The 12,762-nt window shown below is 33.8% G+C and overlaps 1 protein-coding gene across 9 annotated transcripts; it reads left to right on the top strand.

The window, feature by feature from the left end:
- Positions 1–209: 209 nt before the first annotated feature.
- Positions 210–6,869, top strand: LOC136229029 (kinesin-like protein KIN-7L, chloroplastic). Of its 9 annotated transcripts, XR_010688965.1 has the most exons (9): positions 210–445; positions 525–610; positions 1,426–1,520; positions 2,550–2,666; positions 3,373–3,516; positions 3,712–3,765; positions 3,845–4,187; positions 4,882–5,562; positions 5,747–6,869. XR_010688965.1 is itself a non-coding variant. In XM_066017571.1 (7 exons), exons 1-4 carry the CDS (start codon positions 351–353, stop codon positions 2,556–2,558), a joined length of 285 nt encoding a protein of 94 aa, XP_065873643.1. In that variant the 5' UTR covers positions 210–350; the 3' UTR covers positions 2,559–2,666; positions 3,373–4,187; positions 4,882–5,562; positions 5,747–6,869. The 9 variants fall into 9 exon arrangements, 1 of the variants encoding a protein (XP_065873643.1); XR_010688963.1 differs by lacking the exon at positions 3,712–3,765; XR_010688958.1 differs by having other exon boundaries at positions 3,712–4,187.
- Positions 6,870–12,762: the final 5,893 nt, after the last annotated feature.

Here is a 12,762-nt window from a genome sequence, read left to right as displayed (position 1 = left end):
CTTTTTTTTATTTACTTTTACCAAAAAAACCCCCTTATTAATTCATTCTAAATTAAAACCCCTTTATTTTCTATTTTAATATCTACATTAAAACCTCTTATAAATTCTAATAAAAAAATTAAATACTTATTAATTATAATAATAACAAGTTAATCGTTTATTAATTTCTTTTATTTTCAATGCCCTAAATTTCCCCCCATCAATTTTCATTTCCCTCCCAAACTTTTGGTTCTCTCCCTCCTTTCTTTTTGTTCCCCCCAAATTAAGGGTCATTACCCTAATCCGATGACTGCTATTCTTCTTCCGTCAAACACAATGACTGATGTTTTCTCCTCTCTTCGCCACTCTCCATGAACGTCAATTTCCTCTCTTGTCCGCTCTCCATGAACGTCATTCTCCTCTCTTGGCCGCTCACCTCCTGCCTCAGTTCGGTCTCACTGCTAAGGTTTCTTTCTTTCTTCCATTTTTGTAATCGTTCTCCATGTATGTTTGTGTTTTCTACGAACCTGTTCTATTGATTGCAGGTTAAGAGAAGGAAGTCACAGAATGTTAAGTCCAAGCAAAAACAGATCCACATGGAGTCTCCAGAACCGAATCACATATCCAATTTGTAAAAACCTTAAAAGTCTCTTCTTTTTCTTTCTTATTCTTGAGCTATTTTGCTTATTGATTCTGGATACATTTGAACTTTTATTTTGATTAGATTCTATTTAATCTTTGTTTGGTGTCTATTAGTTGAAAAATGAGGTTTCCCCTCTTAATTCATGCCCATTATTTGTCTTAGCTGCTTTAATTTTAGGGTTTTCTTCTTGTTTTCTCTTCCTAAGTTTGTAAGTACATGGAAGAGGTGGAATAGTGTTTTAGGTTTCAGCAGTCAGATTGGACTTAGTTTTTCAAAATTGAAAATGAGTGCTGAAATCGTTTTTGGCTTTTTACATGGTGTTATGCATAAAGTGGAATACTGGGAGACTCCTTACAAGGATTGAGGTTTGTGTGATTGATTTGATTGTGTTCTTGTTTTTGCATAGTGTCAAAAGCACATTTTGGGAGTTGGATTTAGCAAGGATTGCAGGCTTTCCTCCCTGAGGCTGAGCTAATAAGCAGAGTTAACAACTTCAAGGAGTTAAAAGAAAATATTAATTTAAAATTCTTCAAATTTATTGCTTTCATTAGTTGACCATGCATATACTCTGAATTTTATAACCAAATTATGTATAACACATGAAATGCGCAGAATGTGTTGATGCTAGACTATCGTATAGATTATGTTTTCTATAAAATCCAGTGGGAATTGCTCATGTATCTATTTTCTTATTGTTTTTTTGCTTTCGTCTGGTTTCTAACTAGAGGATGGAGCAAATGTCTTGCAGTGACATTAATATATGGATTCCTTCTCTTAATTTGTTATACGGCTTATATCTACAGTTATTTCTGCATCTAGTAGTATGGAGGAAACGCATAATACATTGAAGTTTGCTAACAGGGCAAAGAGAGTTAAAATTTGTGCCTCTCGTAATAAGGTATGCTATCATCCTAGATGATCATGTAATGGGAGTGCACTTAATACTGAAGCTGATACTAATATGAGCTTTGAAATTGTTCCTATGGGTTCCTTTTGAACACATTTTGCTTTTCAAAGTTTCTTGCATTGAACTTGTTGAATACTTGGCAAAGTACAAACGTGTTGAATATAATCGGTGTCAGTTACCTCTACGGTGACATTAAATATAGACTCACCCTCAAATTGCAAAGCCAAAAGTACTGTCTGTAGATACTGGTGGTGTTACATCTTTACCACCAGAAGATTCTATTTTTGAAAGGAGGAAATTGGGGTACCTTGAGATGCAGGAAGAGATAATCAAGGTTATTACTGTTTTTATTCTTGTTCTTGGAATCATGATATCCTCATTAACTGTTCTCTTAATTTAATAGAATAAACTGTGATGAGTTTTCAAGATTGTTTTGGTCTATGTTAGACATTTTTGTTTTTATCTTGTTGCATTAGTGTGAGCCAAACAGGTGACGATTTCATTATGTCAATATAACCTTAATTTAGTTAAATAAGAAATTTGAAACCTTTTGCATTAAGTTGTGACCTACAAAATTCTCTCTTTCAGGCGTAGCCTTGTCATTTTTTGTTTGCTGAGTCAGTTTGAAATTGATAATTTTTTAGCATGTGCTTATATGTATGCTTCCGTGTATTGCTCTTGGTGTCATGATTCATGAACAGCTATTTCCAGTGGCACTAAATGTTGAAATTATTAGGTTCCTGGTTTACAAGATTGGAGCTTGGTTGATAATTAATGCACATAAACTATGACTGAATTTATGTTGATATACAATTTGATTATTTTAGTCAACTTCTGGCAGATCTTGTTATTGAAAGGTCACTGATGCAAAGCGGCCATGCCTATTATGTGCAAATTTTTATATGTTATGTCATCAGGTTTTATTTGACTATAAGTTCAGGGGTTAATACACCCTTGTAGCCCCTTTCTTCATGCAACTAGATCTGAAAACTTATATTAATTTATGTTCATTGTTGGCAGGGATTATGATGGCAAAGTTACACCTAAGGAAGTAAGTCGCTGCTGCTATCTACTTGAAGGATATGTTAGGCAAGGATGGTGTCCAAGAACTCATCAGCAATCTTTCCAAAGATAGAGGTCAACTAATTGGTCTATGCTTTCTCTCTCTCTCTCTTAATTCTACTCATGTATTGCGAATGTTTATATGTGGGCATGAAATTTTCACTTGCATTCTGAAGGTCATTTTTCAGTCTTTCATTATGATCTTGTGTCACAGACACAGTTTGTTACTCCCTAATGAGTTGCCACTGTTTCTGATAAGAATAAACAGAATATGAAACATAAATTGAGGATCAGAGCAACAGAGTGTCCAGCTTACACTAGAGGATAACTATCTTTTATCCTTATCCAATACAAACTGCCTAGCTGTTATAACGCAATATCCTATCAATTCCTATCCTTGCCTTTGTCCTGTTGCATAGCCTTTTTTCTTATGTACATAAACTTTCTATTCCTTTGGCCCAACTGAAGTACGGTCCAGAATTTCTCCATTACCAGCATATTCTCTCCAGAATTTCAAGATTGTTTTGATCTATGTTAGAAATTTTTGTATTTATCTTGTTGCATTAATGTGAGCCAAACAAGTGATGATTTCATTATGTCAATATAACCTTAATTTAGTTAAATAAGAAATTTGAAACCTTTTGCATCAAATTGTGACCTACAAACTTCTCTCTTTCAGAAGGAACCTTTTCATTTTTTGTTTGCTGAGTCAGTTTGAAATTGATAATTGTGGAAGTTATCAACTGTATGCTTCATTGACTATTTAAGATATTACAATCAGATGCAGTAGTCAGATCCCAGACTCAGAGATACTCTGTATATGGCGGCCGCTATGACTTGGACCTCATTACAATGGAGTTGCTAGCTTGGGCCCTTGGTTGTTGCCTTTCATGTTTTGTTGCCTGCGATTAGCATTATCACAATGGTCAGTTTTGTTCAACCAAATCAATCGCTCTATAATATCATCTTAAAACAAGAGGATTGAAAGCAGTGTTCGGTTTTTAACTCCAAATGAATAATTTTAATGAGTTTAACTAATATGTATGAAGCAGTGTTCCAATGTCCTTTTGTTGATTATGTATGAAATATTAAAACAGAGAGGAACTTGTTCAAAAAACAGGTGAGGTTTCAGGACATATACAAGAATCTGGAAAAATATTCTGAGATAGAGAGAGTGAGAAACACATATATACATACCTGATGTTCTTTATCTTTATTTGAGTACATACTGACAGGTTTGCTTCCATTCTCAGAATCTGAAGCTATATGTTCCTCTGATGAATCTGGTTGTTGCCTCTTTATTTTCGCGTGTTTCTTGGCTCTTAAAACCTTGATAACTTCTACAGTCAAGAAGAGATAGAGAAAATCAGAAAGTGAGAGAGGGAAGATATGCAGGAAGTGAGAAGAAGGATGAAGAGAAATTGATCTGACCTTGAGATGTAACAAGGCAATAAGCATGGCCAAGTGCAAGCGTATCAGTAGGCCTAAGAAGCTTAACACGAGTAAACAGAATGTTTTATGAATCATGGACGGAAACCTGATTAGAAGCACAACTAAACCAAGCATCTTAGACGGAACCTTCATTCCATAAAAATTGTGAGAGTTTACTTTTCATAGTTATTATATGCAAATGCAAAAGGCTGTGTTTGAAAAGCAGGAATTATTATATGGAGATTTTGATTGGTAATGGAAGGAAAAGAGAAAATTCAAACGTAGAAAATGAACCCTGAATTATTAAGCGAAGCACATGAAAGCCATGTTACCTTTATCTCTTAGATAAAGACAATATAGTAAGGCCTTTCTAATATGCCAGCCTAACTGCATTAGTTAAATTAACTGAAATTGTATCTGCACTTACTTCTCTATGTTTTATTTTTTTGCCTATTTAGTATATTCCTTTTCTCCATTCTTTGTAAGGGGTATTTATATAACCTTGTTTTGAAGTCCAAAATTTTAGTTATATATCCTTGTTTTGAAGTCCTAAGGGCTACCAAAATAACTTGTATACAGTTATGTTTATACCATAGCTATGGAAACAGAACGGGTACCAGTTCTGTTTCCATAACTGTGATATATGAGTTTTGTTGGTAACCCTGTTCTTTTGATTAGATAAATAATAGATAATTATTATACCCAATATTAAAAATGACATAACTGTATACCACAGTTCTCGAAACAGAATTGGTATACTACGACTAAAGCATCTCCATTTTTTTTGAATTTCATGCTTCTGCCATTGTTGCTTTCATAGCTGATATTCATTCTCATGACTTTGGCAAATATATATCAGAAGCATAAAAAAAGAAGCAGCCAATTTCAATTTCTACCCAAAAGTGCCGGAGATGACAAACCCAGCTTATCTTTTTCAAATAAGCAGCAGCAACTTTGGATTAGCGAACAAGAAATCGAAGAAGATGAAGAGGAGGAAGAAGAAGAATATGAAGAGTGGAAGAATTTATCATTGAGTGTGAAAGCAGAGAAGAACATAGCTACTCGATGACTATGAAATGGAAGAACTTGAATACTCTTCTGACCCTACGCGTAGAAGCTGTTAGTTCTCTTTCTTTCTTTCTTTTAAATTTTGCAATTGATAATTTTAATGGTGAATTGATAGAATGTAGGGTATGTGGCTGTTCTTTGCAAGCCAAATGTTTGGCAGAGTACCTTTTCGAATCAAATGGTAGGCCAATAGTTGTCAATTGTTACTATAAACCTAAGACTATAAGGCATCAGATTCTTGGTATATGTTCTTGCCCTGACTACCAAGTTTGCTTATTTTCTTTCTTTCTATGTTATTGCTTTGTAGTATAAATCACTTGCATTTTATTCATACGTTTTATGAATAACAACACAACTCAATGTTAAATTAGGATTTTATTTCCAAGCTCTGGCAAAGGAAGCAAATGGAGTGGATGATTTCAAGGATTGCATACTGTCAAAATTTCTGAATGGGCCAGCTTATTATCAAAAGGTAGTTAGATAAGTTTCCTGGACCTGTAATCTTTTTAACTTAAGAAACAGATCATAAGTCTTGTTGTTGATATTATTTGGTCATTATCGAATAGCTATGTAACCTTTAAAACTTTTCAATTTCCTTCTGTGTAGTATATGTGGTCAAGGGTTTAAAGTCTGAAATATTGTCTTCTGCTGTGCAGGTGTTAATTAAATCAATTAACCCTGAAGCATCCCTGAAGTATAAAGTCTGACATGTCTTCCGTAGATGATTTTCCACGTTGTTGTCTACTAATGTTGATCTGTTACAGGTAAATATATGAAGTTCAGTATGTTAATTTCCTAGCTTCCTAAATCATAATTGCAGCTTTTTGACTGGCTGGATCTCTCTCTCAATCACTCTGTTCCATCTTCTCTTTTGATCCTTTCAAGGTAATCTAGAACCCACTAGTAATCCTTCTTTTACTCCTTTTTCCACCAGATAAATGCATCACGTGTATATGCTAAATTGCAATTGCATTCACGTGTATATTTTCTATCATAGGGAGATGTCCTTTTATATGTGCTAAGACTAACTGTTAATTTGCTCGGGATGAACTGTTTTTAGGGAATAGGTAGTACTTTTAGGCTTGAAAATCTTGTTAGATATCTAGAAGTATGTTTTTAGATAGAGTTGGACCTTTTAAAATTATGTGAAGGTAGGGATTACTAGACAGAAGGCAACAAGAACAATTTGTTATATTGATCCAAATACTTGAGCTAAATGTTTTAATAGCAGAGTGTTGTCTATAGCTATGGTGTGGTATTGTTGCAACTTTTGACATGCAAGAGAGCTTTGTTCAATTGTGATGAAAGTGGAAGTGTAAAGTGGAAGAGTAAAGTGGAAGAGCACCAACAAGTGTATTGGATTTTGCAATGCCTAAGATTTATTAGGTTTTGGATCCTCGGGTCGGCCTGTCAGAGCTCAATGATGAGGCAGAGCAATGGAGTGGGTGAATATACTGCACTTAGTCGGCCTGCTAAAGCACAATGAGGCAGAGCGAGCTGATAAATATATTGAACTTAATTGCGTAGATTTGGAAGATACAAATAGGCCATATATACTCAACACAAGAAGTTTCATGCAAGCAAGGCACATATTTCTCTATTCAGTGAACTTTTTGGTTGAAGATAGAGATTAAATTTCCAAACAACTTTTTAGATATATTTGGTTAGATAAATAGGAAATTGTATATATCTCTCTTGATGAAATTAATTTTACAAACAATTTTTTTATATATATATTGTAATTATTGTATGGTTGATCATTCGATCTTTATATATGTTAGATTCTTTAAATGTGAAAAATGATGATTTAAGAGGTTTTAATCATTATAAATATTTGGGTAAATTCCAAAAAAAACCCCTGTAGTTTGATGTTGTTCCAAAAAAATCATTGTGGTTTGTTTTTACAAAAAAAAAGGGACCGTGGTTTCACCGTTACCCGAAAAACGGAAAAGGCTTTAACAACGTTAAAAATGCTGACGTGACAAGGGGTAGAGTTGGAAATTTTTTTTTAAATTTTTTTTAATATATTTTAATAAGTGTCCTTAATCATTATAATTAGTTTGTAATAAGGGGTTTTTTAACCATCTAAATAGTTTTTAATAAGTGTTTTTTTGTGTTATTATAATTAGTTTTAATAAGTGAATATTTAATTATTACAAACATTTTTTTAATAATGGTTGATTTTCCATTATTGTAAGTTTAATAATAAGCGGATTCAATTCCGTTATTAAAAACAATTAGCAAGGCAACGTTTAACAAGGGGTCCATAAGGGGGTTTTCCACTTATTAAAAGCTTTTACTAAGTGTATTTGGACTTTCAATAACGGATTTTCCCATTACTAAAAGCTATTTTTTTTTGTAGTGGATTGAACAAAGGCTAAGAAGGATGGTGAAGATTTGGGAAAAACCAGTTTGGCTTTATACCGGGAAGATCAACAATGGAAGCCATCCATTTAATGAGACAATTAATGGAGCACTATCGAAATAAGAAGAAAGACTTGCATATGATTTTCATTGACTTGGAGAAGGCATATGATAAGGTACCAAGGGAAGTACTTTGGTGGGCCTTAATAGGAAAGACATTTCGTGGAAATATATTGACATCATAAAGGACATGTATGAGGAAGCATGCACGAATGTACGTACCAGTGTTGGGAAAACTGAAGAGTTCCCTATTACGATTGGATTGCATCAAGGTTCTGCATTAAGCCCATTTCTTTTTGCCATCGTTATGGATGAACTAACGAGTTCACTTCAAGATGGTATACCATGGTGCATGTTGTTTGTAGATGATATTGTGTTGGTTGATGAGACGAAAGAAGGCGTGAAGAGGAAGTTAGAACTATGGAGACAAACTTTAGAATCTAGAGGCTTTAAGTTGAGCCGAAGTAAGACAGAATATTTGGAGTGTAAGTTTAGCGGCGATATGAGTAGGGAGGCAGGGACAATCACCCTAAATGGGAGAGTTGTTCAGGTATCAGATTGCTTTCGATTTTTAGGATCTATTATCCAAACGGATGGAGAAGTAGATGGAGATGTTGCTCATAGGATTAAATCTGGTTGGGCGAAGTGAAAGAGTGCTACGGGTTTCCTTTGTGACCCCGACATGCCTAATAGATTGAAGAAAAAATTCTATCGCACAACAATCAGACCAGCATTGTTACATGGTACGGAGTGTTGGGCAGTGAAACACTGTCATATTCATAAGATGTCGGTGGCGGAGATGCGTACGTTGAGATGGATATGTGGTCATACGAGAAAGGATCGGGTGAGTAATGAAATAATTAGGACAAAAGTAAGGGTTACATCTATTGAGAATAAAATGAGGGAAACCCGACTAAGGTGGTTTGGTCATGTAAGACGAAGAGCGCTTGATGTGCTGGTTAGAAGGACTAGAGAGTGGCAAATGGATGTAGTGGTGAGAGGTAGGGGAAGACCTAAACAAACTTGGAAGAGGGTAATCGAGAGTGATATGAGTTTATTGGAGATTAAGGAAAATATGGTAGTGGATAGGACAGAATGGAGGGAGAGAATTTGTGTCGCTGAGACGACTTGATTTCACGATTTTATATGATGGTTCATGTTAACCGATCCCGAATTATTTCGGGACTAAGACTTTGTTGTTGATGTTGCTGCAGCTGCAGCTGATGTGCTTTATGTGTGGCTTGCAGTATACAAACCCAAGAGGTTGAGTTTGTCATGGATCACCAATTGGGTAATGCCATCATAATATATCTTAATTTTTAGATTTAATATATAATTATACACTTAAACTATTTATTAATATATGTATATTAATGAATGTTGAACAGGTTTGCATTATACTAGGGGTGTCATTGATGGTTTTAGCTCCAATTAGGGCACTTAGGCAATTAATACTACAAGCAAAGGACTTCAAATTCTACGCATGATGATGATAAAAATGTGATGGGCTTTCATCTATAAGTCTTGCTTTTTTTTTCAGCAAGTCTATTATTTTTGGGTCTTTTACACGAATCTCATGAATAGGATAGTATTTATACTTTAATCAATATGGACAATTTAATTAATAAAATATCAAAAGCAGTAAACATATTTAAAAAATGTCAGTAGTTAAATTCCTACCATTCTAGGATTGTTACCTGATTTTCTTTAAAATAACTGATTTTTTTTAATTTGATAAAATTAAAATTATTTTTTAATACAATTGTAGATAGTTTTTGAAAGATGAATTTCTGTGTAATTTTCCCATTATTTTTGTAGCTCTAGATCTGTTTATATTTTTATCTCTTTCAAATAAGAGACGTTGCTTGATTATTATCTTTTTATTCAATGATCAAGAATGTTCAACTCAATCCATTAATGAAAGATATATATTTACAGGATTTGGTATTCTATTGGGATAAAAATAAGGATAAAGGTTGGGATAGAGACAAGGATAAATGGTTGGGATAAAGATAAAAATATGATAGTCGATAATTATTATTCAATATTTGGTACGTGGAATAAGGATAAAATAATACATTTTACTATTTTAACTTTATTTAAACTATATAACATTAATTTGAGGGATAAGATGAAATTTTTCATCCTGTTAAAATCGCAGGAGCTTATCCCACCTCCTTATACCACCTACTCCTGGGTATAGGATTTGAGGGATAAGAGGTTTATCCCTCATCTGTCTCACTTTTCTATCTCTCAAACAAACACGAGATAACTTATCTCATGTTTTTTATCCATATCTCACCTCCTATATTCTTTCTAACAAACATCTCGTTAGTCCTACTTGAAAACAAACAATCTTTAATTTATTTATTTTATATAACTCTAGTTTAGCTCCTTTAAACCCTTATTTCTAAATTCATAACGAGTACAGGAAAATGAAAATTTTTATTTATTTTTCCCAAATGGTGAGGATAAGGAAAAAAATGGGGTGCAGATCCTTAACTCGTATATCTCACAGCGTGTCGTGTGAAACTCACCTACACCAACTATTAGCTATAGACTCATCACTAGGGTCGGAAAAAGTCCCTGCTCACAGCTATAAGACATTCGCATTACATGAAATGCGATGCGAATTCATAAAATGCGAACGTCATAAACCCATATTTCTCAGACTGATTGGAACGAAATGACCCCCGACTATGCATGGTTCATATACATATAATACAAATTAGTCCAAAAATCACCAATGTAGTTATTAAATACTAATACATAACCTCAACACATATTTCGATACAACTCCAGTCATATATCGACACAAACCTAACATAAATAAAGCAGTAGATCATATACCTTTGATTTCAATTTCTCATCTACCTTCTTCTTTCTCGTTTTAGCCATATCACCGGAGTTGAGTGGTCTTCGCAAGTCAAGTTACTAATCGCAATAGGAGGAGAATGTGAAGGGATTGGGTAGTTCAGGGGTGTTATGGGTATTGTAGCAACAGCCTCTTAAATTGACTTTTAAGTTAAAATTTGAGGAGGGAGAATGAAAAGTCAGCTCCAACAGCCTCTTAGTGGCTCCTCAAATCACTAAGAGACTCTCCATCCTCTCTATTAATAGAGAGTCTCTCTCCACCTCTTAGTGCCTCTTAATTCATTTTTTATTAATAATTTATTATTAAGGAGTCTCTCTCCTCACACTATTGGTAATATAATAACAATTAATAATTTTAATGATAAAATGATAAATAAGGAGTGAATATAAAGAGCATTGTTGGAGATGAAATGTCTTAGTCACTCTTAAATTACTAAGAATCAATTATTTATATTATTTTTAGAGAGTGCATTAATAAGAGTCTCTTGGAAATGCTTTGAAGAGTCTATTCAGATAGCATGTGATGGAATGAATCTAAATATATAAATGAGTTTCTGCAACTGTCTAGTTTTGTAATTTTTCCTAATTTTCCGTACACAAATTAAATTCTTTATTTTTACTCATAAAATATCTCAAACATTTAAAATATTTTTAAAAGAATGAAACCTATATCCAAAATTTTATCATTTGATGACTCTTTCTTTTTGAAATATTTTAACAGTGACCTTTAATGTATTTTGGATCAAAAACTAATCCATTTGTTAAATTTTTCATTGCATTACACCATGTTTGACATGTAACATGTAAATATAACAAGTTTTTAAAATGTGTATTCATACACCCGTATTAGTCTTTCTTAATTTTTGCAAATAAAATACTTCCTAACTCAGTTGTAAAAATAAGAAATTCTCAGTTGGAAAAATGTTTTCAAATTAATCATAAAATGAATTAAATTCAAATCTCAGTCTCATTCCTGTTAAAAAAATTATATTAATTGTACTTTATATGGGAGAACAGAACTTATTAATTATCATCATCTTCAATTAGGTTTGGAAAAACTCTGATTAATCTCTTATAATTTTATAGTTTAATATCTTCCCAACCCCTTCAAGTTGTCCCAATACTGTAACTGATTCCTCGAACTTAGACTTGTGACAACTAACCCCCTCAACTTGTTTATTTAATTAGAACGAATAACCTCTCAAATTGCTCAATTGGAATAGATAAATCCTCAAGTTGCTTATTTAGAGTGGAGAAACGAGGAGATTTTTGGTAATAAAACTGTTTTTATTCCAAACTTAACAGAGTTCTTCTCGAAAAAACTCTTTACTATTATTGAGAGTTTCAAAGGGGATTCCCTTGCCAGGTCTACCCAGGAAAGTGATGTCCATCTCGTGGGATGGAGCAGGCCGAGAGAGGGGGTTGTAAAATTGAATACGGATGACTCCTGCCTTATCAATGGTAAGATTGCTGCCGGAGGTGTTCTTAGAGATGCGGGGGGCGCCTGGCTTTCTGGGTTCACCCAGAATCTGGGGTTGGACTCTTCCTTCTCTGTGGAGTTCTGGGGTATTCTATCTGGTATCAAGCTTGCTAAAAGCCTGGGCGTTAAGAGGCTATCTATGGAGTCTGATAACATGGAGGTCATCAAAATGATTTCTGATAATCATGTTATTGGTCTTAATAGCCGCAACCTTATTAAAGCTATTAAAAGGCTTTGCTCTTCCTTTGAGATCTTAAAGTTCAGTCACATCTTCAGAGAGCAGAACCGAGTTGCGGATCGCTTGGCTGCGGCAGGCCATGAGGGGATGTTAGGTGTTACTACCCTTTCTGATCCCCCTATCTTTCTCTCTTCTCTTCTTTTAGAGGATATGATTGGGGTTAGCTTTCCTAGGCTAATCCCAGGTTAATTGTTCTTTGTTTGTTTTTTCCTTTCCTGTTTCTACCAAAAAAAAGAACAAATAAATCTTAAACCCAAAAAAACATTCAACATAATATTACATCAGAAATAAAAGATTTCAAAATATCGGTTGCTAAATCTAACTAATCTACTGATACATTAACTAAAGGGCAAAAAAAAAACTCCCAAAATAACCTATTTAAGGGGTTATTTGTTTCAAATAAGCAAGTTGATGTGGTTAGTTGTCACAAATCTAAGTTCGGGGGGTCAGTTGTAATATTGGGACAACTTGAGGGGCTTGGAATATTAAGCCTAATTTTATTAACATTCCTTGATTTGTTGTTGGGTCATATTCAAAAGAATACTGTAAACTGTGAAAGGAGAAAAAAAAGGAAGAGATAGAGAGAAATGGTAAAATAAATTTAAATGGAGAGAATAAAGGAAGAAAGGGATTAAATCATAGATTTTTCAGTTATT

Source organism: Euphorbia lathyris, chromosome 1 (genome assembly GCF_963576675.1).
Source record: "Euphorbia lathyris chromosome 1, ddEupLath1.1, whole genome shotgun sequence".
NCBI classification, from domain to species: Eukaryota; Viridiplantae; Streptophyta; class Magnoliopsida; order Malpighiales; family Euphorbiaceae; genus Euphorbia; species Euphorbia lathyris.
Note: the sequence above shows the minus strand (reverse complement) of the source record. Positions and strands in the feature narration are given on the sequence as shown.

Coding starts and splice junctions, on each gene's coding strand:
- LOC136229029 (XM_066017571.1), top strand. CDS start 351: ATGAACGTCAATTTCCTCTCTTGTCCGCTCTCCATGAACGTCATTCTC. Junction 446..524: donor AGTTCGGTCTCACTGCTAAG/GTTTCTTTCTTT, acceptor TATTGATTGCAG/GTTAAGAGAAGGAAGTCACA. Junction 611..1,425: donor CCGAATCACATATCCAATTT/GTAAAAACCTTA, acceptor TTATATCTACAG/TTATTTCTGCATCTAGTAGT.